The 26,322-nt window shown below is 49.1% G+C and overlaps 1 protein-coding gene across 5 annotated transcripts in view; it reads right to left on the bottom strand.

The window, feature by feature from the left end:
- SON (SON DNA and RNA binding protein) overlaps positions 1–26,322 on the bottom strand; it is a 109,823-nt gene that overhangs the window by 9,943 nt on the left and 73,558 nt on the right. For all 5 annotated transcript variants that reach the window (XR_015874868.1, XR_015874869.1, XM_088461671.1 and 2 more), the window contains exon 7: positions 24,636–24,746. Coding sequence is in view for 3 of the 5 variants with exons in the window: in XM_088461671.1 (XP_088317797.1) it covers positions 24,636–24,746 (111 nt within the window). In the remaining 2 variants the exon portion in view is untranslated. The remainder of the gene's footprint in view (positions 1–24,635; positions 24,747–26,322) is intronic.

The following is a 26,322-nucleotide window of genomic DNA, read 5'->3' as shown; positions in this document are numbered from 1 at the left end:
GACTTCTCTCTTATTGCACCAGGTGTGATTATCCCTGTGTTCTGAATACCCCTCAGCTCCGAGCCTCAATCTCTCTATAAAGGCAGCGATCGCAAAATACACACTATAGTGCGTTTTTACGCAGTGCAGGAAATTGAGGGACCCATTTTTAAAACTGATCAGGTCCCACGCGACGCGCTGTGGGCAGCGCCGCAGCAACCAAATCACCGGTGGCAGCGTTTTCTCAAGTCAGCGGCGTCTCCTCAACCAATAGCTGCCAGCAGCATCTCCTCAGCCAATCGCTGCCGAAATTGTCTGATCCAAATGCCACCTATCGCAGCCTTCCTTCCTCAAAGCCCGCCAACCTGCTCAGTCTGCAGAATATTATGCAATGCCAGTAACCCGTTGGGAGTCTCGATCCTGCCGTGCTCTGATTAACATTATAGTTCATTTCCCCGGTGTGCTGTCCCCCTTTGTCTTCTTCTTAGTTTTACCCCTTTCTTTGTCACTTGTCTACCCCCCCTCCTTCTCTTTGGCCCCATTGCATTCTACAAGTGGATATTATTTGCCCAGAACCTCCAGTGCGGCAGTGTGTATCACTGCTAGATTGGCCTGCTCCCTGGCCAGTTTATAATTTGCTATACTACTATGCTGTTGGGCTGCTATTACATGTTTAGGCATCACTAACTGTGCCAGATTGGTTGTTCTCACCTGCTTCACCCTATGGCGTTACTGTTCATTTAATGCTATTGTTTATTCCCTGAGCCTGCTGCGTTTGTTTCTATTCCCTATGGGGGCCGATGTATGTGCGTGTGTGTGTGTGATTTTTTTTCCCTTTAATAAATACAATACTGCTAATAGTAATAATGGGACAGGAGAGAGCTGCAGGTAGACAACAGTGACCCGGCCGGGGGGCTCCCAGCAGGAAGAAGGAGGAAACCATTGCCCCAACTGCTATCTACCGTTGCCCTCTTCCTATCCCCAAGTACTGCCTGCCCCTAGCCCCCTTCTTACCCCCTTGCACTGTCACAACTGCTGTTGGCACCTACCCTCCTCTACCTCAAGCTCTGCCTGACCTTACTCCCCTCTTGCCCTAAGCTCTACCCCAACTTCTCTCTGCCTTTACCGCCAGCTGTACCCCAACTGCTGCACGTCCCCTCAACCACAACTGCTACCTGCCCCCAGCAGTGTCCCAACCGCTGCCTGCCTTCACCCCCCATAATGTGCGGTGGGACCCAGAAACTGATTCAGCATGATTTACCAGCGGTTCTAATCCCGACAGCGGCAGCCCGACAGAGGAGGAAATCCCAATCGTCCTTAAAGTATAATTAACCTAATCCCCCCCCCCCAACCCTCCCTTAGGGGTGCCTAACCCTAACCCCCCTCCCCCAAGTGCCTAACCCTAATCCCCCCAACCCCCCCCCCCCTTCCCCGCAGCCTAAACCTAAGTTCCCTGTGGGAGGGGGTGGCTAACCCTAATCTCTCCCCCTGAGGGTGCCTAACCCTAACCTCCCCTTTCCCTAGCCTACACCTAACCTCCCGGGGGTGGGGGGGTGCCTAGCCCTAAGTGCCCCCCGGGAGCCCCTAACCTAAAACTCCCCGCCCCCCCCCCTCGACTGTCCGCGCCCGGCTTACCTTCGATCGATAAGCCGGGTGTCGGGCTCCCGGCGTAGGTCGAATGATAAGCGTTGGGATATCGACGCCCGTCATTCGTGCCTTGCCGGGATTAGACAGTCGGGAAGATGGTGGTTGGGGTTACGTCCGTCAGCTTCCCGACTGCTTCCCCCAGAAACAGTGGTTTAGGACCCACATTTTTTTTCGCCCAGTGCGTTCACTGACAGTATCCCTCTATACTTATAGAAGCCCAGTTGCTCACAGTATTCTGTATATCCCTCAGCTCCAGGCCTCAATCTCTCTATACTGTCTCTCTCTTTTGTATATGGTCCCAGTTGCTCACAGTATTCTGTATACTCCTCAGCTCCAGGCCTCAATCTCTCTATATGTATAGGAGCCCAGGTGCTCACAGTATTCTGTATACACCTCAACTCCAGGCTTTTCTCCCACTGCCTCCTCAGGATATACATTCCTTATATACAGACTCCAGTGTACTGAACACCATTCATACTATGTACACAATCAAACAACACCCTAGTGACCATTGGTGGACAATAGGACAGCAGACAATGGATATCCGCAATGCATAATGGACTTAGTTTTCCATCACTCACATACTAGATCATCAATACGTTATCTGCATGGTTCCGCATACAGCTGCCACTCCTTAGGAAGCAAACTGCACAGCTCTAACAGACCTAGTCATCAATTCAGTTTTGCTGAAGCAGGGATTTCCCAAGAACCTGTCCTGTTGAAACTACAGAAACTAACAGTTGAGAAACCTGGCGTTCCATATTCTGCAAGACCTCCTGAAACGAGAGCTCCATGGACACTGAATATAGTTCTGCCTCCTTTCCCACTTCATCAGAGTCTAACACATGTTGTATTAAGGTTATGATCCACAGGTACTGTCTACGTGCTCTGAGCTGTATAAACCAGTGTTTAGTGTAACAGCAGCCATATTATCTAGTGTCTAAGATGGTTAAAAGGGCCAGTTATACTGTGGAGCTGCAAGGTTTAATTGGTAACATAGGTGAGGTCAGTGTGAAACCAAGTATCAATGGCTCCTTCTCCACAAAGAGCCAACAGTGACCAATCATGTCCACTCATTTTCCTATTAGTTTAAAATATGAAAGCAGACATTTGATCGGCTTATCACCCGTACACCAGATTTTTATATACATTTAACATGCATGAACATCAGGCACAGACATGCGGCTATGAATAGAAACATAGAATTTGACGGCAGATAAGAACCACTTGGCCCATCTAGTCTGCATATTACCTCAACCCTTACTGATCCTTACTTCTTCTGAAGGATATCCTTCTGTCTATCCCATGCATGTTTACATTGCTCTACTGTCTTAGCCTCTACCACCTCTGATGGGAGACTATTCCACTTATCCACTACCCTTTCTGTGAAGTCATTTTTCCTCAAATTTCCCCTGAACCTACCACCCCCCAGTTTCAGAACATGTCCTATTGTTAATACTTCTCTTTCTATGAAGAATGTCTCCAACCTTTACCTTGTTAAAACCCTTCATGTATTTGAACGTTTCCCTTCTCTGCTCCAAACTATACATATTAAGATCTTTTAGTCTTTCCTGGTACGTTTTGTGGTGTAGACCTTGCACCATTTTAGTTGCCCTTCTTTGTACAGTCTCTAATGTATTAATATCCTTCTGGCGATATGGCCTCCAGAACTGAACACAGTATTTGCGATGAGGACGCACCAATGACCTATACAATGGTACTATCACTTCATTCTTTCTGCTACTGATTCCTCTCCCTATGCAACCAGGCATCTGACTTGCCTTCCTCATTGCTTTGTTACAATGTTTGCTTGCCTTTAAGTCACCTGAAATAGTGACTCCTAGATCCCGTTCCTCTTCAGTAGTTTGCAGTATAGTGCCATTAATACTATATTTTAGCCTTTGGATTTTTGAGACCCAAGTGTATGATCTTGCATTTTTTGGCATTAAACTGAAGTTGCCATGTTCTTGACCATTCCTCTAGTCTACCTAGATTAGGGGTGAGCGGGTTCGGATTTCTGAAATCCGAACACCCCCGATCCGAGTCAGGCTCGACTTTTCCCGCCTGACTCGGATCTGAAATCGAGGCAAAACGTCATCATCCCGCCTTCCGGGTCTCGGGGATTTTGGATTCTATATAAGGTACACGCGTCGGCGCCATTTTCTCACTCGACTGCGGACAGTGAAGAGGGAGGGGGGGAGTTAGGGCTGGCTGGGCTGTGTAGTGTAGTGCAGTGTAGTGTTGTGCTGCTGTTGTCCATAGGGGCTGTGTCCACTCCAAAGTCCTGTGTAGTGTCCCAGTCCTAAAGGGGTGCTGTAGTGTTGTCCAGAGGGTGCTCTGTCCATCAGGGGTGCTCCCCCCAAGTGCAAAAAATAATTTTTTTTCTGTGTTTGTGAATTGTGTGCGCAGTAGCCGCACGTGCATCAACAAAGTAGCGCCAAGCGTGCGCCCGTGTCCAATAAGTAAAAGGCCGGCTGCCTTGTCCGTTAAAGGGTGCTGTAACCCCCAAAGTACACTCCAAACAAAAAAAAATATATTTTCTGTGTTTGTGAATTGTGTGCACTGTGGCTGCACGTGCATCAACAAAGGAGCAGCGCCAAGCGTGCGCCTGTGTCCCATAAGTAAAGAAGGGTGGTGTAACCCACAAAGTGCACTACTCTCCAGCAAAAATAAAAAAATATTTTCTGTGTTTGTGTGCGCCTTAGCCGCACGTATATATCAATATAACATAAATGGAGGACCAAACTTTCTCCGATAAAAATAAAATAGGGAAAGATCAAGAACCACTTCCTCCTAGTGCTGTTGCTGCTGCTGGGAGTTGTTCATCATCCCAGAGAGGAAGTAGGAACATCACTACTTTTACTAAACAATTGACCCTCCAACAGTCCTTAGCGAGGAGGATGAAGTAGGACAGCAGTCATCCTGAAGCAAACCGTATAACTGAGGCCTTGGCTGCTATGTTGGTGTTAGACGTGCCTCCGGTATCCGCCATTAGTGCAGTGGGATTTAGACAATTGATGGAGGTAGTGTGTCCCCGGTTCCAAATCCCGTCTAGATTCCACCTGCATCCTCAAAGCAGCAGCGACAAGCGTGCGTCTGTCTGTTAAAGGGTGGTGTAATCCTCAAAGTGCACTCCACAAACAACAAAAAAATTATTTTTTTTTCTGTCTTTGTGAATTGTGTGCACTGTAGCTGCACGTGCATCAACAAAGGAGCAGCGCCAAGCGTGCGCCTGTGTCCCATAAGTCTGTTAAAGGGTGGTGTAACCCCCAAAGTGCTACAAAAAATAAAAAACATTTTTTTTCTGTGTTTGTGACTTGTGTGCGATGTAGCCGCACGTGCATCAACACAGTAGCAGCGCCAAGCGTGCGCCTGTGTCATAAGTCAAGGGCCGGTTTGGACATCTGGTCACTGCATATGATACTGTCCTCAAAGCAGCAGTGACAAGCGTGCGTCTGTCTGTTAAAGGGTGGTGTAACCCTCAAAGTGCGCTCCACAAAAAATAAAAAATTCTTTTTTTTTCTGTCTTTGTGAATTGTGTGGGCTGTAGCCACACCTGCATCCTCAAAGCAGCAGCGACAAGGATGCGTCTGTCTGTTAAAGGATTACATCGGTGACAGCATCCAAGTAGGCATGTCAGACAGTCCGTACCTGTACTGGCAGGAAAAAGAGGCAATTTGGAGGTCCCTGTACAAACTGGCTCTATTTTTTGAGTTGCCCCCCCCTCCAGTGTGTACTCCGAAAGAGTGTTTAGTGCAGCCGGGAACCTTGTTAGCGAAAGGCGTAGGAGGTTGCTTCCACAAAATGTGGAGAAGATGATGTTCATAAAATTAATTATCAACTCTTCCAGGGAGACCAGCCTCCAGAACGTACAGAGGGACCTGTGGTGGTGAATTCCAGCGGGGACTAATTAATACTCTGTGAGGATGAGGATGTACACAACACTGAAGAGGGTGAGGAATCGGTGGATGAGGAGGATGAGGATGACATCTTGCCTCCGTAGAGCCAGTTTGTGCAGGGACAGATTAATTGCCAGCTTGTTCTGTGGGGGCCCAAACGGACCAATCATTTCAGCCACAGTCGTGTGGCAGACCCTGGCGCTGAAATGATTGGTTTGTTAAAGTGTGCATGTCCTGTTTATACAACATAAGGGTGGGTGGGAGGGCCCAAGGACAACTCCATCTTGCACCTCTTTTTATTCTTTGCATTATGTACTGTTTGGGGCCTAGTTTTTCAAACTGCCATCCTGTCTGCCACTGCAGTGTCACTCCTAGATGGGCCACGTGTTTGTGCCGCCCACTCGTGTCACTTAGCATAGTCATCCAGCTACCTCGGTGCAACCTTTTGGACATAAAAACACTATTGTGAGGTGTGAGGTGTTCAGAATAGACTGGAAATGAGTGGAAATTAAGGTTATTGAGGTTAATAATAGCATAGGAGCACAAAAACTCACAAATTCTGTGATTTTAGCTGTTTTCATGCTTTTTTTAAAAAAAATACAGATCCAAAACACAAAACCCAGAACCCAAAACACGGAAGAGTGGTTTTGGCAAAACCAATCCAGATCCAAAACACGAAGAAAGATCCAGATCCAAAACACGAAAAGTGGCCGGTGCACACCCCTAACCTAGATCATCAATCATTTGTTTTACTCCTCCTGGTGTGTCTACCCTGTTGCATACCTTTGTGTCATCTGCAAAAAGGCATACTTTCCCTTCAATACCATTTGCAATTTCACAAATAAAGATATTAAAAAGCACTGGTCAAAGTACAGATCCCTGAGGTTCTCCACTGGTAACATTTCCCTCCTGAGACTGTACTCCGTTTACTACAACTCTCTGTTTCCTATTCTGCAGCCATGATCTTATCCATTCAACTATCTTTGTATAAAACCCCATGCTTTCCAGTTTGTTTAACAGAATCGTATGTGGAAGAGTGTCAAAAGCCTTACTAAAGTCTAGATAAGCTACAGTATATCTATGGCCCCCCCTTTATCTATTTCCTTAGTCACCCAGTCAAAAAAGTCAAAAAGATTTGTTTGGCATGATCTCCCCCCAGTAAATCCATGCTGTTTGGGGACCTGCAAATTGGTGGATTTGAGATAATCTACGACTCTTTCTTTTAAGAGTATTTCCATCAATTTCCCAACTACTGATGTCAGGCTCACTGATCGCTAGTTACTTGTCTCTTCCTTGCTTCCACTTTTGTGCAGTGGGACAACGTTTGCTCTTTTCCAGTCCTCTGGAATTACTGCAGTAGCTAGTGACTGGTTGAATAATTCTGTTAATGGTGTTACCAGGAGGACCCCTTTAAGCTCTTTTAGTATCCTTGGATGTATCCCATCAGGCCTTATTGATTTATCCACTTTCAGTTTGGAAAGTTCTGCTAGGGTCTTCTCCGTAAATGTGTTTGTTCCTACCTCATTTTTCTGATTACACCTGCAACTTAACTGTGGCCCCTTTCCCTCTCCTTTCAGTAGTGAATACTGAACAAAAATAATTATTAGGATGATCAGCTATTACATTGTCTCCCTCAACAAGACTCCCTCTTTCAGTCTTTAGTCTTTTTATTCCACCTTCTGTTTTTCTACTTTCGCTTATATACTTAAAAAACGTTTTGCCCCCTTTACCCACTGACTGTGCCATTTTCTCCTCAGCTTTTGCCTTTGCACATCTGATTACTTTCTTAGCCTCCTTCTGTTTTACAAGATACTCCTCTTTGTCTTCATTACTTTGCGTCTGCTTGTATTTCCTAAAGGCCATCTTTTTTGCTTTCACAATACTTGTTACCTCTTTCCCAAACCACACTGGCTTCCTTTTCCTTGTGGTTTTTCTAACCCTTTTGATACAAAGGTCTGTTGCCTTTAATATTGCACTTTTTACATTTTCCCACCTCTCCTGCGCGCCTTTCATGTTCCTCCACTCTGTCAAAGATTGGCTTACACATCTTCCCATCCCTGCAATATCAGCCTTCCTAAAATCTAACACCTTTGTTTTTGTATGGGGTGAGTCAGTATCTGTCTTTATTCTGAACCATTCTGCTTGATGATCACTGGATCCCAGGTTTTCACCAAATTTTACATCAGATATTCTGTCTCCATTTGTAAGTATTAAGTCTAATATTGCGTCTTTTCGAGTGGGCTCCCTCACCAATTGCTGGAGGGAGGCTCCCTGCAATGAATTCAGGATGTCCCTACTTCTAGTGGAACTTGCCACAGACACCTCCCAGTTTATATTGGGTAGATTAAAATCTCCCATGATTATAACCTCTCCTTTTAATGCCATTTTAGTGATGTCCTGCAGTAGTTTATTGTCCAGTTCCTCTTCCTGACCTGGTGGTCTGTAGATCACCCCAATACGAAGAATCACTTTCTCCCCTGTTTCTATAGTCACCCAAAGGGACTCGTTTTTTTCTTCAATACTATGTATTAACGTAGCAATTATGCTTTCCTTGATATACATTGCTACTCCTCCGCCTATTCTTCCCATTCCGTCCTTCCTTAATAAAGTATATCCCGGTATAGCTATGTCACAGTCATGATTTTCATCGCACCATGACTCCGTAATAGCCACAATATCCAAGATCATCCCTTGTCATTATTACAATTAGTTCAGGGATTTTATTTCCTAAACTCGTAGCATTTGAACACATTGCTCTTAGACTTTTATTTGTTTACTTATTTCTCCTGTTCCTAGGTATGTTCATGTTCATCTCTCTGCCTGTGTGTATTTGGTTTTGTTCTGAATCATTTTCTGTTGCTGTGGATATGCTTCCTGATCCATTTGCCAGCAGAAATAATACATCCTTTATTGGGGGAGCAGATTTCTTTTTTCATGTTTGGTTCACTGTCCCCCTCTTCTACTTTAAATAGTTCTTGATGAAGCCTTCAAACTGTTCACTCAGTATTCTAGTTCCTTTTGAAGATGGGTGCAGGTCATCATATTTGTATAAGCTTCTATCGTGCTAGCTGGCATGGCTATGGACTGTCAGTCCAAATCCCTCCTCATAACACCACTTCTGTAACCAAACATTGAAGTTTCTGATACAATAATTTCTATCTTCTTACAACTAACGAGGGCAAAACTGAAGGGACCAAAAAAAATATGTGCAGGGTAGTATCAGCCTCTCTAGTGCACAACAGTGTATAACGCCCATGTGATAACATTAGGGGGAATACAGTATTTATTACTTCCATACTACAGTTATGCCATTCACTCCATGCCGAACAATCCCCATGATGGTGGAAGCACCGAGGGTTTACCCTGTAGCTTCCCCTGCATACAGTACATGGCGCTTAGAAGCACTGAGGGCTTATCCTGTAGCTTCCCCTGCATACAGTACATGGCGCTTAGAAGCACTGAGGACTTATCCTGTAGCTTCCCCTGCATACAGTACATGGTGCTTAGAAGCACTGAGGGGTTATCCTGTAGCTTCCCCTGCATACAGTACATGGCGCTTAGAAGCACTGAGGACTGACCCTGTAGCTTCCCCTGTATACAGTACATGGCGCTTAGAAGCACTGAGGGCTTATCCTGTAGCTTCCCCTGCATACAGTACATGGTGCTTAGAAGCACTGAGGGCTTATCCTGTAGCTTCCCCTGCATACAGTACATGGGGCTTAGAAGCACTGAGGACTGACCCTGTAGCTTCCCCTGCATACAGTACATGGCGCTTAGAAGCACTGAGGACTGACCCTGTAGCTTCCCCTGTATACAGTACATGGTGCTTAGAAGCACTGAGGGCTTATCCTGTAGCTTCCCCTGCATACAGTACATGGTGCTTAGAAGCACTGAGGACTGACCCTGTAGCTTCCCCTGCATACAGTACATGGCGCTTAGAAGCACTGAGGACTGACCCTGTAGCTTCCCCTGCATACAGTACATGGTGCTTAGAAGCACTGAGGACTGACCCTGTAGCTTCCCCTGCATACAGTACATGGCGCTTAGAAGCACTGAGGGCTTATCCTGTAGCTTCCCCTGCATACAGTACATGGCGCTTAGAAGCACTGGGGGCTTATCCTGTAGCTTACCCTGCATACAGTACATGGTGCTTAGAAGCACTGAGGGCTTATCCTGTAGCTTCCCCTGCATACAGTACATGGCGCTTAGAAGCACTGAGGACTTATCCTGTAGCTTCCCCTGCATACAGTACATGGTGCTTAGAAGCACTGAGGACTGACCCTGTAGCTTCCCCTGCATACAGTACATGGCGCTTAGAAGCACTGAGGGCTTATCCTGTAGCTTCCCCTGCATACAGTACATGGGGCTTAGAAGTACTGAGGGCTTATCCTGTAGCTTCCCCTGCATACAGTACATGGCGCTTAGAAGCACTGAGGACTGACCCTGTAGCTTCCCCTGCATACAGTACATGGCGCTTAGAAGCACTGAGGGCTTATCCTGTAGCTTCCCCTGCATACAGTACATGGCGCTTAGAAGCACTGAGGACTGACCCTGTAGCTTCCCCTGCATACAGTACATGGCGCTTAGAAGCACTGAGGACTGACCCTGTAGCTTCCCCTGCATACAGTACATGGGGCTTAGAAGCACTGAGGACTGACCCTGTAGCTTCCCCTGCATACAGTACATGGGGCTTAGAAGCACTGAGGACTGACCCTGTAGCTTCCCCTGTATACAGTACATGGTGCTTAGAAGCACTGAGGACTGACCCTGTAGCTTCCCCTGCATACAGTACATGGCGCTTAGAAGCACTGAGGGCTTATCCTGTAGCTTCCCCTGCATACAGTACATGGGGCTTAGAAGCACTGAGGGCTTATCCTGTAGCTTCCCCTGCATACAGTACATGGTGCTTAGAAGCACTGAGGACTGACCCTGTAGCTTCCCCTGCATACAGTACATGGCGCTTAGAAGCACTGGGGGCTTATCCTGTAGCTTCCCCTGCATACAGTACATGGGGCTTAGAAGCACTGGGGGCTTATCCTGTAGCTTCCCCTGCATACAGTACATGGTGCTTAGAAGCACTGAGGGCTTATCCTGTAGCTTCCCCTGCATACAGTACATGGTGCTTAGAAGCACTGAGGGCTTATCCTGTAGCTTCCCCTGCATACAGTACATGGTGCTTAGAAGCACTGAGGGCTTATCCTGTAGCTTCCCCTGCATACAGTACATGGTGCTTAGAAGCACTGAGGGCTTATCCTGTAGCTTCCCCTGCATACAGTACATGGTGCTTAGAAGCACTGAGGGCTTACCCTGTAGCTTCCCCTGCATACAGTACATGGTGCTTAGAAGCACTGAGGGCTTATCCTGTAGCTTCCACTGCATACAGAACATGGCGCTTAGAAGCACTGAGGGCTTATCCTGTAGCTTCCCCTGCATACAGAACATGGCGCTTAGAAGCACTGAGGGGTTATCCTGTAGCTTCCCCTGTATACAGTACATGGTGCTTAGAAGCACTGAGGGCTTATCCTGTAGCTTCCCCTGCATACAGAACATGGCGCTTAGAAGCACTGAGGACTGACCCTGTAGCTTCCCCTGTATACAGTACATGGTGCTTAGAAGCACTGAGGACTGACCCTGTAGCTTCCCCTGCATACAGTACATGGCGCTTAGAAGCACTGAGGGCTTATCCTGTAGCTTCCCCTGCATACAGTACATGGCGCTTAGAAGCACTGAGGGCTTATCCTGTAGCTTCCCCTGCATACAGTACATGGCGCTTAGAAGCACTGAGGACTGACCCTGTAGCTTCCCCTGCATACAGTACATGGCGCTTAGAAGCACTGAGGACTGACCCTGTAGCTTCCCCTGCATACAGTACATGGCGCTTAGAAGCACTGAGGGCTTATCCTGTAGCTTCCCCTGCATACAGTACATGGCGCTTAGAAGCACTGAGGACTGACCATGTAGCTTCCCCTGCATACAGTACATGGCGCTTAGAAGCACTGAGGGCTTATCCTGTAGCTTCCCCTGCATACAGTACATGGCGCTTAGAAGCACTGAGGGCTTATCCTGTAGCTTCCCCTGCATACAGTACATGGTGCTTAGAAGCACTGAGGACTGACCCTGTAGCTTCCCCTGCATACAGTACATGGCGCTTAGAAGCACTGAGGGCTTATCCTGTAGCTTCCCCTGCATACAGTACATGGCGCTTAGAAGCACTGAGGACTGACCCTGTAGCTTCCCCTGCATACAGTACATGGCGCTTAGAAGCACTGAGGACTGACCCTGTAGCTTCCCCTGCATACAGTACATGGTGCTTAGAAGCACTGAGGGCTTATCCTGTAGCTTCCCCTGCATACAGTACATGGTGCTTAGAAGCACTGAGGACTGACCCTGTAGCTTCCCCTGCATACAGTACATGGGGCTTAGAAGCACTGAGGACTGACCCTGTAGCTTCCCCTGCATACAGTACATGGTGCTTAGAAGCACTGAGGGCTTATCCTGTAGCTTCCCCTGCATACAGTACATGGCGCTTAGAAGCACTGAGGACTGACCCTGTAGCTTCCCCTGCATACAGTACATGGCGTTTAGAAGCACTGAGGACTGACCCTGTAGCTTCCCCTGCATACAGTACATGGCGCTTAGAAGCACTGAGGGCTTATCCTGTAGCTTCCCCTGTATACAGTACATGGCGCTTAGAAGCACTGAGGGCTTATCCTGTAGCTTCCCCTGCATACAGTACATGGCGCTTAGAAGCACTGAGGACTGACCCTGTAGCTTCCCCTGCATACAGTACATGGTGCTTAGAAGCACTGAGGGCTTATCCTGTAGCTTCCCCTGTATACAGTACATGGCGCTTAGAAGCACTGAGGACTTATCCTGTAGCTTCCCCTGTATACAGTACATGGTGCTTAGAAGCACTGAGGGCTTATCCTGTAGCTTCCCCTGCATACAGTACATGGTGCTTAGAAGCACTGAGGACTGACCCTGTAGCTTCCCCTGCATACAGTACATGGTGCTTAGAAGCACTGAGGGCTTATCCTGTAGCTTCCCCTGTATACAGTACATGGCGCTTAGAAGCACTGAGGGCTTATCCTGTAGCTTCCCCTGCATACAGTACATGGCGCTTAGAAGCACTGAGGACTGACCCTGTAGCTTCCCCTGCATACAGTACATGGTGCTTAGAAGCACTGAGGACTGACCCTGTAGCTTCCCCTGTATACAGTACATGGTGCTTAGAAGCACTGAGGGCTTATCCTGTAGCTTCCCCTGCATACAGTACATGGTGCTTAGAAGCACTGAGGACTGACCCTGTAGCTTCCCCTGCATACAGTACATGGTGATTTTAGGAGCACTGGGCTTCCCCTGCATACAGTACATGGTGCTTAGAAGCACTGAGGACTGACCCTGTAGCTTCCCCTGCATACAGTACATGGTGATTTTAGGAGCACTGGGCTTCCCCTGCATACAGTACATGGTGCTTAGAAGCACTGAGGGCTTATCCTGTAGCTTCCCCTGCATACAGTACATGGTGCTTAGAAGCACTGAGGGCTTATCCTGTAGCTTCCCCTGCATACAGTACATGGCGCTTAGAAGCACTGAGGGCTTATCCTGTAGCTTCCCCTGCATACAGTACATGGCGCTTAGAAGCACTGAGGACTGACCCTGTAGCTTCCCCTGTATACAGTACATGGTGCTTAGAAGCACTGAGGGCTTATCCTGTAGCTTCCCCTGCATACAGGACATGGCGCTTAGAAGCACTGAGGACTGACCCTGTAGCTTCCCCTGCATACAGTACATGGTGCTTAGAAGCACTGAGGGCTTATCCTGTAGCTTCCCCTGCATACAGTACATGGTGCTTAGAAGCACTGAGGACTGACCCTGTAGCTTCCCCTGCATACAGTACATGGCGCTTAGAAGCACTGAGGACTGACCCTGTAGCTTCCCCTGCATACAGTACATGGCGCTTAGAAGCACTGAGGACTGACCCTGTAGCTTCCCCTGCATACAGTACATGGCGTTTAGAAGCACTGAGGACTGACCCTGTAGCTTCCCCTGCATACAGTACATGGCGCTTAGAAGCACTGAGGGCTTATCCTGTAGCTTCCCCTGTATACAGTACATGGCGCTTAGAAGCACTGAGGGCTTATCCTGTAGCTTCCCCTGCATACAGTACATGGCGCTTAGAAGCACTGAGGACTGACCCTGTAGCTTCCCCTGCATACAGTACATGGTGCTTAGAAGCACTGAGGGCTTATCCTGTAGCTTCCCCTGTATACAGTACATGGCGCTTAGAAGCACTGAGGGCTTATCCTGTAGCTTCCCCTGTATACAGTACATGGTGCTTAGAAGCACTGAGGGCTTATCCTGTAGCTTCCCCTGCATACAGTACATGGTGCTTAGAAGCACTGAGGACTGACCCTGTAGCTTCCCCTGCATACAGTACATGGTGCTTAGAAGCACTGAGGGCTTATCCTGTAGCTTCCCCTGTATACAGTACATGGCGCTTAGAAGCACTGAGGGCTTATCCTGTAGCTTCCCCTGCATACAGTACATGGCGCTTAGAAGCACTGAGGACTGACCCTGTAGCTTCCCCTGCATACAGTACATGGTGCTTAGAAGCACTGAGGGCTTATCCTGTAGCTTCCCCTGCATACAGGACATGGTGCTTAGAAGCACTGAGGACTGACCCTGTAGCTTCCCCTGTATACAGTACATGGCGCTTAGAAGCACTGAGGGCTTATCCTGTAGCTTCCCCTGCATACAGTACATGGCGCTTAGAAGCACTGAGGACTGACCCTGTAGCTTCCCCTGCATACAGTACATGGTGCTTAGAAGCACTGAGGGCTTATCCTGTAGCTTCCCCTGTATACAGTACATGGCGCTTAGAAGCACTGAGGGCTTATCCTGTAGCTTCCCCTGCATACAGTACATGGCGCTTAGAAGCACTGAGGACTGACCCTGTAGCTTCCCCTGCATACAGTACATGGTGCTTAGAAGCACTGAGGGCTTATCCTGTAGCTTCCCCTGCATACAGGACATGGTGCTTAGAAGCACTGAGGGCTTATCCTGTAGCTTCCCCTGCATACAGTACATGGCGCTTAGAAGCACTGAGGACTGACCCTGTAGCTTCCCCTGCATACAGTACATGGTGCTTAGAAGCACTGAGGACTGACCCTGTAGCTTCCCCTGTATACAGTACATGGTGCTTAGAAGCACTGGGGGCTTATCCTGTAGCTTCCCCTGCATACAGTACATGGTGCTTAGAAGCACTGAGGGCTTATCCTGTAGCTTCCCCTGCATACAGTACATGGCGCTTAGAAGCACTGAGGACTGACCCTGTAGCTTCCCCTGCATACAGTACATGGTGCTTAGAAGCACTGAGGACTGACCCTGTAGCTTCCCCTGTATACAGTACATGGTGCTTAGAAGCACTGAGGGCTTATCCTGTAGCTTCCCCTGCATACAGTACATGGTGCTTAGAAGCACTGAGGACTGACCCTGTAGCTTCCCCTGCATACAGTACATGGTGATTTTAGGAGCACTGGGCTTCCCCTGCATACAGTACATGGTGCTTAGAAGCACTGAGGACTGACCCTGTAGCTTCCCCTGCATACAGTACATGGTGATTTTAGGAGCACTGGGCTTCCCCTGCATACAGTACATGGTGCTTAGAAGCACTGAGGGCTTATCCTGTAGCTTCCCCTGCATACAGTACATGGTGCTTAGAAGCACTGAGGGCTTATCCTGTAGCTTCCCCTGCATACAGTACATGGCGCTTAGAAGCACTGAGGGCTTATCCTGTAGCTTCCCCTGCATACAGTACATGGCGCTTAGAAGCACTGAGGACTGACCCTGTAGCTTCCCCTGTATACAGTACATGGTGCTTAGAAGCACTGAGGGCTTATCCTGTAGCTTCCCCTGCATACAGGACATGGGGCTTAGAAGCACTGAGGACTGACCCTGTAGCTTCCCCTGCATACAGTACATGGCGCTTAGAAGCACTGAGGACTGACCCTGTAGCTTCCCCTGCATACAGTACATGGCGCTTAGAAGCACTGAGGACTGACCCTGTAGCTTCCCCTGCATACAGTACATGGCGTTTAGAAGCACTGAGGACTGACCCTGTAGCTTCCCCTGCATACAGTACATGGCGCTTAGAAGCACTGAGGGCTTATCCTGTAGCTTCCCCTGTATACAGTACATGGCGCTTAGAAGCACTGAGGGCTTATCCTGTAGCTTCCCCTGCATACAGTACATGGCGCTTAGAAGCACTGAGGACTGACCCTGTAGCTTCCCCTGCATACAGTACATGGTGCTTAGAAGCACTGAGGGCTTATCCTGTAGCTTCCCCTGTATACAGTACATGGCGCTTAGAAGCACTGAGGGCTTATCCTGTAGCTTCCCCTGTATACAGTACATGGTGCTTAGAAGCACTGAGGGCTTATCCTGTAGCTTCCCCTGCATACAGTACATGGTGCTTAGAAGCACTGAGGACTGACCCTGTAGCTTCCCCTGCATACAGTACATGGTGCTTAGAAGCACTGAGGGCTTATCCTGTAGCTTCCCCTGTATACAGTACATGGCGCTTAGAAGCACTGAGGGCTTATCCTGTAGCTTCCCCTGCATACAGTACATGGCGCTTAGAAGCACTGAGGACTGACCCTGTAGCTTCCCCTGCATACAGTACATGGTGCTTAGAAGCACTGAGGGCTTATCCTGTAGCTTCCCCTGCATACAGGACATGGTGCTTAGAAGCACTGAGGACTGACCCTGTAGCTTCCCCTGTATACAGTACATGGCGCTTAGAAGCACTGAGGGCTTATCCTGTAGCTTCCCCTGCATACAGTACATGGCGCTTAGAAGCACTGAGGACTGACCCTGTAGCTTCCCCTGCATACAGTACATGGTGCTTAGAAGCACTGAGGGCTTATCCTGTAGCTTCCCCTGTATACAGTACATGGCGCTTAGAAGCACTGAGGGCTTATCCTGTAGCTTCCCCTGCATACAGTACATGGCGCTTAGAAGCACTGAGGACTGACCCTGTAGCTTCCCCTGCATACAGTACATGGTGCTTAGAAGCACTGAGGGCTTATCCTGTAGCTTCCCCTGCATACAGGACATGGTGCTTAGAAGCACTGAGGGCTTATCCTGTAGCTTCCCCTGCATACAGTACATGGCGCTTAGAAGCACTGAGGACTGACCCTGTAGCTTCCCCTGCATACAGTACATGGTGCTTAGAAGCACTGAGGACTGACCCTGTAGCTTCCCCTGTATACAGTACATGGTGCTTAGAAGCACTGGGGGCTTATCCTGTAGCTTCCCCTGCATACAGTACATGGTGCTTAGAAGCACTGAGGGCTTATCCTGTAGCTTCCCCTGCATACAGTACATGGCGCTTAGAAGCACTGAGGACTGACCCTGTAGCTTCCCCTGCATACAGTACATGGTGCTTAGAAGCACTGAGGACTGACCCTGTAGCTTCCCCTGTATACAGTACATGGTGCTTAGAAGCACTGAGGGCTTATCCTGTAGCTTCCCCTGCATACAGTACATGGTGCTTAGAAGCACTGAGGACTGACCCTGTAGCTTCCCCTGCATACAGTACATGGTGATTTTAGGAGCACTGGGCTTCCCCTGCATACAGTACATGGTGCTTAGAAGCACTGAGGACTGACCCTGTAGCTTCCCCTGCATACAGTACATGGTGATTTTAGGAGCACTGGGCTTCCCCTGCATACAGTACATGGTGCTTAGAAGCACTGAGGGCTTATCCTGTAGCTTCCCCTGCATACAGTACATGGTGCTTAGAAGCACTGAGGGCTTATCCTGTAGCTTCCCCTGCATACAGTACATGGCGCTTAGAAGCACTGAGGGCTTATCCTGTAGCTTCCCCTGCATACAGTACATGGCGCTTAGAAGCACTGAGGACTGACCCTGTAGCTTCCCCTGTATACAGTACATGGTGCTTAGAAGCACTGAGGGCTTATCCTGTAGCTTCCCCTGCATACAGGACATGGGGCTTAGAAGCACTGAGGACTGACCCTGTAGCTTCCCCTGCATACAGTACATGGCGCTTAGAAGCACTGAGGACTGACCCTGTAGCTTCCCCTGCATACAGTACATGGCGCTTAGAAGCACTGAGGACTGACCCTGTAGCTTCCCCTGCATACAGTACATGGCGTTTAGAAGCACTGAGGACTGACCCTGTAGCTTCCCCTGCATACAGTACATGGCGCTTAGAAGCACTGAGGGCTTATCCTGTAGCTTCCCCTGTATACAGTACATGGCGCTTAGAAGCACTGAGGGCTTATCCTGTAGCTTCCCCTGCATACAGTACATGGCGCTTAGAAGCACTGAGGACTGACCCTGTAGCTTCCCCTGCATACAGTACATGGTGCTTAGAAGCACTGAGGGCTTATCCTGTAGCTTCCCCTGTATACAGTACATGGCGCTTAGAAGCACTGAGGGCTTATCCTGTAGCTTCCCCTGTATACAGTACATGGTGCTTAGAAGCACTGAGGGCTTATCCTGTAGCTTCCCCTGCATACAGTACATGGTGCTTAGAAGCACTGAGGACTGACCCTGTAGCTTCCCCTGCATACAGTACATGGTGCTTAGAAGCACTGAGGGCTTATCCTGTAGCTTCCCCTGTATACAGTACATGGCGCTTAGAAGCACTGAGGGCTTATCCTGTAGCTTCCCCTGCATACAGTACATGGCGCTTAGAAGCACTGAGGACTGACCCTGTAGCTTCCCCTGCATACAGTACATGGTGCTTAGAAGCACTGAGGGCTTATCCTGTAGCTTCCCCTGCATACAGGACATGGTGCTTAGAAGCACTGAGGACTGACCCTGTAGCTTCCCCTGTATACAGTACATGGCGCTTAGAAGCACTGAGGGCTTATCCTGTAGCTTCCCCTGCATACAGTACATGGCGCTTAGAAGCACTGAGGACTGACCCTGTAGCTTCCCCTGCATACAGTACATGGTGCTTAGAAGCACTGAGGGCTTATCCTGTAGCTTCCCCTGTATACAGTACATGGCGCTTAGAAGCACTGAGGGCTTATCCTGTAGCTTCCCCTGCATACAGTACATGGCGCTTAGAAGCACTGAGGACTGACCCTGTAGCTTCCCCTGCATACAGTACATGGTGCTTAGAAGCACTGAGGGCTTATCCTGTAGCTTCCCCTGCATACAGGACATGGTGCTTAGAAGCACTGAGGGCTTATCCTGTAGCTTCCCCTGCATACAGTACATGGCGCTTAGAAGCACTGAGGACTGACCCTGTAGCTTCCCCTGCATACAGTACATGGTGCTTAGAAGCACTGAGGACTGACCCTGTAGCTTCCCCTGTATACAGTACATGGTGCTTAGAAGCACTGGGGGCTTATCCTGTAGCTTCCCCTGCATACAGTACATGGTGCTTAGAAGCACTGAGGGCTTATCCTGTAGCTTCCCCTGCATACAGTACATGGCGCTTAGAAGCACTGAGGACTGACCCTGTAGCTTCCCCTGCATACAGTACATGGTGCTTAGAAGCACTGAGGGCTTATCCTGTAGCTTCCCCTGTATACAGTACATGGCGCTTAGAAGCACTGAGGGCTTATCCTGTAGCTTCCCCTGCATACAGTACATGGTGCTTAGAAGCACTGAGGGCTTATCCTGTAGCTTCCCCTGTATACAGTACATGGCGCTTAGAAGCACTGAGGGCTTATCCTGTAGCTTCCCCTGCATACAGTACATGGCGCTTAGAAGCACTGAGGACTGACCCTGTAGCTTCCCCTGCATACAGTACATGGTGCTTAGAAGCACTGAGGGCTTATCCTGTAGCTTCCCCTGCATACAGGACATGGTGCTTAGAAGCACTGAGGGCTTATCCTGTAGCTTCCCCTGCATACAGTACATGGCGCTTAGAAGCACTGAGGACTGACCCTGTAGCTTCCCCTGCATACAGTACATGGTGCTTAGAAGCACTGAGGACTGACCCTGTAGCTTCCCCTGTATACAGTACATGGTGCTTAGAAGCACTGGGGGCTTATCCTGTAGCTTCCCCTGCATACAGTACATGGTGCTTAGAAGCACTGAGGGCTTATCCTGTAGCTTCCCCTGCATACAGTACATGGCGCTTAGAAGCACTGAGGACTGACCCTGTAGCTTCCCCTGCATACAGTACATGGTGCTTAGAAGCACTGAGGACTGACCCTGTAGCTTCCCCTGTATACAGTACATGGTGCTTAGAAGCACTGAGGGCTTATCCTGTAGCTTCCCCTGCATACAGTACATGGTGCTTAGAAGCACTGAGGACTGACCCTGTAGCTTCCCCTGCATACAGTACATGGTGATTTTAGGAGCACTGGGCTTCCCCTGCATACAGTACATGGTGCTTAGAAGCACTGAGGACTGACCCTGTAGCTTCCCCTGCATACAGTACATGGTGATTTTAGGAGCACTGGGCTTCCCCTGCATACAGTACATGGTGCTTAGAAGCACTGAGGGCTTATCCTGTAGCTTCCCCTGCATACAGTACATGGTGCTTAGAAGCACTGAGGGCTTATCCTGTAGCTTCCCCTGCATACAGTACATGGCGCTTAGAAGCACTGAGGACTTATCCTGTAGCTTCCCCTGCATACAGTACATGGCGCTTAGAAGCACTGAGGACTGACCCTGTAGCTTCCCCTGTATACAGTACATGGTGCTTAGAAGCACTGAGGGCTTATCCTGTAGCTTCCCCTGCATACAGGACATGGGGCTTAGAAGCACTGAGGACTGACCCTGTAGCTTCCCCTGCATACAGTACATGGCGCTTAGAAGCACTGAGGACTGACCCTGTAGCTTCCCCTGCATACAGTACATGGCGCTTAGAAGCACTGAGGACTGACCCTGTAGCTTCCCCTGCATACAGTACATGGCGTTTAGAAGCACTGAGGACTGACCCTGTAGCTTCCCCTGCATACAGTACATGGCGCTTAGAAGCACTGAGGGCTTATCCTGTAGCTTCCCCTGTATACAGTACATGGCGCTTAGAAGCACTGAGGGCTTATCCTGTAGCTTCCCCTGCATACAGTACATGGCGCTTAGAAGCACTGAGGACTGACCCTGTAGCTTCCCCTGCATACAGTACATGGTGCTTAGAAGCACTGAGGGCTTATCCTGTAGCTTCCCCTGTATACAGTACATGGCGCTTAGAAGCACTGAGGGCTTATCCTGTAGCTTCCCCTGTATACAGTACATGGTGCTTAGAAGCACTGAGGGCTTATCCTGTAGCTTCCCCTGCATACAGTACATGGTGCTTAGAAGCACTGAGGACTGACCCTGTAGCTTCCCCTGCATACAGTACATGGTGCTTAGAAGCACTGAGGGCTTATCCTGTAGCTTCCCCTGTATACAGTACATGGCGCTTAGAAGCACTGAGGGCTTATCCTGTAGCTTCCCCTGCATACAGTACATGGCGCTTAGAAGCACTGAGGACTGACCCTGTAGCTTCCCCTGCATACAGTACATGGTGCTTAGAAGCACTGAGGGCTTATCCTGTAGCTTCCCCTGCATACAGGACATGGTGCTTAGAAGCACTGAGGACTGACCCTGTAGCTTCCCCTGTATACAGTACATGGCGCTTAGAAGCACTGAGGGCTTATCCTGTAGCTTCCCCTGCATACAGTACATGGCGCTTAGAAGCACTGAGGACTGACCCTGTAGCTTCCCCTGCATACAGTACATGGTGCTTAGAAGCACTGAGGGCTTATCCTGTAGCTTCCCCTGTATACAGTACATGGCGCTTAGAAGCACTGAGGGCTTATCCTGTAGCTTCCCCTGCATACAGTACATGGCGCTTAGAAGCACTGAGGACTGACCCTGTAGCTTCCCCTGCATACAGTACATGGTGCTTAGAAGCACTGAGGGCTTATCCTGTAGCTTCCCCTGCATACAGTACATGGCGCTTAGAAGCACTGAGGGCTTATCCTGTAGCTTCCCCTGCATACAGTACATGGCGCTTAGAAGCACTGAGGACTGACCCTGTAGCTTCCCCTGTATACAGTACATGGTGCTTAGAAGCACTGAGGGCTTATCCTGTAGCTTCCCCTGCATACAGGACATGGGGCTTAGAAGCACTGAGGACTGACCCTGTAGCTTCCCCTGCATACAGTACATGGCGCTTAGAAGCACTGAGGACTGACCCTGTAGCTTCCCCTGCATACAGTACATGGTGCTTAGAAGCACTGAGGGCTTATCCTGTAGCTTCCCCTGCATACAGTACATGGTGCTTAGAAGCACTGAGGACTGACCCTGTAGCTTCCCCTGCATACAGTACATGGCGCTTAGAAGCACTGAGGACTGACCCTGTAGCTTCCCCTGCATACAGTACATGGTGCTTAGAAGCACTGAGGACTGACCCTGTAGCTTCCCCTGCATACAGTACATGGCGCTTAGAAGCACTGAGGACTGACCCTGTAGCTTCCCCTGCATACAGTACATGGCGCTTAGAAGCACTGAGGACTGACCCTGTAGCTTCCCCTGCATACAGTACATGGCGTTTAGAAGCACTGAGGACTGACCCTGTAGCTTCCCCTGCATACAGTACATGGCGCTTAGAAGCACTGAGGGCTTATCCTGTAGCTTCCCCTGTATACAGTACATGGCGCTTAGAAGCACTGAGGGCTTATCCTGTAGCTTCCCCTGCATACAGTACATGGCGCTTAGAAGCACTGAGGACTGATCCTGTAGCTTCCCCTGCATACAGTACATGGTGCTTAGAAGCACTGAGGGCTTATCCTGTAGCTTCCCCTGTATACAGTACATGGCGCTTAGAAGCACTGAGGGCTTATCCTGTAGCTTCCCCTGTATACAGTACATGGTGCTTAGAAGCACTGAGGGCTTATCCTGTAGCTTCCCCTGCATACAGTACATGGTGCTTAGAAGCACTGAGGACTGACCCTGTAGCTTCCCCTGCATACAGTACATGGTGCTTAGAAGCACTGAGGGCTTATCCTGTAGCTTCCCCTGTATACAGTACATGGCGCTTAGAAGCACTGAGGGCTTATCCTGTAGCTTCCCCTGCATACAGTACATGGCGCTTAGAAGCACTGAGGACTGACCCTGTAGCTTCCCCTGCATACAGTACATGGTGCTTAGAAGCACTGAGGGCTTATCCTGTAGCTTCCCCTGCATACAGGACATGGTGCTTAGAAGCACTGAGGGCTTATCCTGTAGCTTCCCCTGCATACAGTACATGGCGCTTAGAAGCACTGAGGACTGACCCTGTAGCTTCCCCTGCATACAGTACATGGTGCTTAGAAGCACTGAGGACTGACCCTGTAGCTTCCCCTGTATACAGTACATGGTGCTTAGAAGCACTGGGGGCTTATCCTGTAGCTTCCCCTGCATACAGTACATGGTGCTTAGAAGCACTGAGGGCTTATCCTGTAGCTTCCCCTGCATACAGTACATGGCGCTTAGAAGCACTGAGGACTGACCCTGTAGCTTCCCCTGCATACAGTACATGGTGCTTAGAAGCACTGAGGACTGACCCTGTAGCTTCCCCTGTATACAGTACATGGTGCTTAGAAGCACTGAGGGCTTATCCTGTAGCTTCCCCTGTATACAGTACATGGCGCTTAGAAGCACTGAGGGCTTATCCTGTAGCTTCCCCTGCATACAGTACATGGCGCTTAGAAGCACTGAGGACTGATCCTGTAGCTTCCCCTGCATACAGTACATGGTGCTTAGAAGCACTGAGGGCTTATCCTGTAGCTTCCCCTGTATACAGTACATGGTGCTTAGAAGCACTGAGGGCTTATCCTGTAGCTTCCCCTGCATACAGTACATGGTGCTTAGAAGCACTGGGGGCTTATCCTGTAGCTTCCCCTGCATACAGTACATGGTGCTTAGAAGCACTGAGGGCTTATCCTGTAGCTTCCCCTGTATACAGTACATGGCGCTTAGAAGCACTGAGGGCTTATCCTGTAGCTTCCCCTGCATACAGTACATGGCGCTTAGAAGCACTGAGGACTGACCCTGTAGCTTCCCCTGCATACAGTACATGGTGCTTAGAAGCACTGAGGGCTTATCCTGTAGCTTCCCCTGCATACAGGACATGGTGCTTAGAAGCACTGAGGGCTTATCCTGTAGCTTCCCCTGCATACAGTACATGGCGCTTAGAAGCACTGAGGACTGACCCTGTAGCTTCCCCTGCATACAGTACATGGTGCTTAGAAGCACTGAGGACTGACCCTGTAGCTTCCCCTGTATACAGTACATGGTGCTTAGAAGCACTGGGGGCTTATCCTGTAGCTTCCCCTGCATACAGTACATGGTGCTTAGAAGCACTGAGGGCTTATCCTGTAGCTTCCCCTGCATACAGTACATGGCGCTTAGAAGCACTGAGGACTGACCCTGTAGCTTCCCCTGCATACAGTACATGGTGCTTAGAAGCACTGAGGACTGACCCTGTAGCTTCCCCTGTATACAGTACATGGTGCTTAGAAGCACTGATGGCTTATCCTGTAGCTTCCCCTGCATACAGTACATGGTGCTTAGAAGCACTGAGGACTGACCCTGTAGCTTCCCCTGCATACAGTACATGGTGATTTTAGGAGCACTGGGCTTCCCCTGCATACAGTACATGGTGCTTAGAAGCACTGAGGACTGACCCTGTAGCTTCCCCTGCATACAGTACATGGTGATTTTAGGAGCACTGGGCTTCCCCTGCATACAGTACATGGTGCTTAGAAGCACTGAGGACTGACCCTGTAGCTTCCCCTGTATACAGTACATGGTGATTTTAGGAGCACTGGGCTTCCCCTGCATACAGTACATGGTGCTTAGAAGCACTGAGGGCTTATCCTGTAGCTTCCCCTGCATACAGTACATGGTGCTTAGAAGCATAGAGGGCTTACTGGGGCTATACAGTGTGACCAAATCCACATCTAGCAGTTATAAAGAGTGACCAGGTCCAAGTCCCTTAGAGTTATAGTGTGTGACCAAGTGGTCATGTGATCATGAGAAAACTATTATAAACATTTTGCTTGACATTACTAATACACATTGGACACAGTCTGGCTACTCCTAGAAATACAGTCTGACCACATCGGAGACAAGACATGCAGGGTAACTGACCTGCTCCTGTGCGCGGTTCAGCATAGACAAAGCTTCAAGGTCAAACGGATTCCCTGTGAGCCTGGTCTGGGCCACAGCACGTTCATTCATTGCAGAAGTGATGTCCACTGGCTACAATAAAAACAAAAAAAAAAGCTGTTTAAAAAAAGGCAGAAAGCAGCCAGTGATCATACAGTGTAACAGAATACAGAGCTATGCAGTAACACGTCCCCACAATTATTAGTGAATAGAAGAGTGCTGTATGTGTTGTGCCACCTCCCTGCACATGTAAAGCTACGGAGGAATGAACAATAGATGCCAGCAATGGCACACAAAGGGGCTGATGGAGAGTGAACACGACGCCGAATGCGTAGAGGAAGTTACCGAAATTAGCGAGTGTCCGTAATGCCGACGTATCCATACAAGATTCTGATACGACTGTAGAGGCTGTATCAAGGGGAAAAGGGACAGACTGGCAGATCTGCAACCAGACTCCTATACACCTGTCCAAGCCGCGCCATCTGCAAGCTCTCCAGCATTAGCTACCCCGCCTGTTTTTCAGCGAGCGCATTTACGCCTGTAGGTGGGGAACGATTGCAGTCAACTCAGCACCAGCCCCAAGTTATTCAAACACGGAAAATTCGGAAATATGCAATTCACCCCCCCTCCCTCATGAAACAATCTTCCACATATATGATGATGCCGGACACAGAAGAGGCACACAGCAACATATAGAGACCAGGCTCACACAACAACTGCATAATACATTTTGATTGAGTACTAGAATAATCTACAAGCTGCAGGCCACAAGCGTATTCAATGCTTCTCCTATTTCCATATTGCTTTAGGACAAATCTTTTATAACGCATCGTTTTCACTGGCGTTCGCTTCATTTCAATGGCGCTGAAGGAAGTTGAAGAGTGAAAATAAACAGATTTCACTACTCTTAAGCGGAAATTTACTAAGGTGCAGGTTTCCAAAAGTGGAGATGTTCTCCATAGCAACCAATCACAGTCTGGCAATTGTTTACAGATGTATCCTCATACACTGTGGTTTCAGTCGCGCCAAACAGCCCTCCTCTGTGCGCCAGATCCTGTGCACCTTGACCGTGCCGCGCGACTTTTTCGCTGTAAATGTGCCTCATAATATCACAGACGACAACTGGAAGCAACAAAACTACTGTTAGATTACAGTGATCACTTTGATGCGTGACCTTGGTACATCTGTGTGCGAATGAGTCTGAAGCTGCACGCGATGCGCTATGCTTGCAGAGTCCACGGCTTTCTCACACGCCAAGTTATGTTGCGCTTCATCTGCGACTTTGTACGTGTTTCAAACTAATTCCTGTGCAGTTAAAGTCAGAGCCGAGTGTCTCTAGGGCACGGTGAGTGTGGTTTTGCTGCATCTGTGATGCGAATAAAGCTGGGTATACAGTTTGCCGACACAGCAGCTGCTCAGGTAAGCTATACAGACTTACCAATCGGCCGCTCGATGTGTGTGCCCAGACGTCACACGTCCAGCTGAGGTGTCAGTCACCGGTGGTCCCTGCAGCAAGTGTATGGGCGGTCAGCTGACCATCTGTACACACAGCCAGGTGCGCAGATATATCTGCAGATATATTCGGCCATCAGCTGTGCTGCAGAGCAGATGAGATACGTTTGCGAAGGACATCGTTCACAGACATACTGGGGATACTCACCCGCCGCCG

This window comes from Taudactylus pleione, unplaced genomic scaffold (assembly GCF_031769625.1).
Source record: "Taudactylus pleione unplaced genomic scaffold, aTauple2 ptg001086l, whole genome shotgun sequence".
NCBI classification, from domain to species: domain Eukaryota; kingdom Metazoa; phylum Chordata; class Amphibia; order Anura; family Myobatrachidae; genus Taudactylus; species Taudactylus pleione.
The sequence above is the reverse complement of the archived record's forward strand: the minus strand, read 5'-3'. Positions and strand labels throughout refer to the sequence as shown.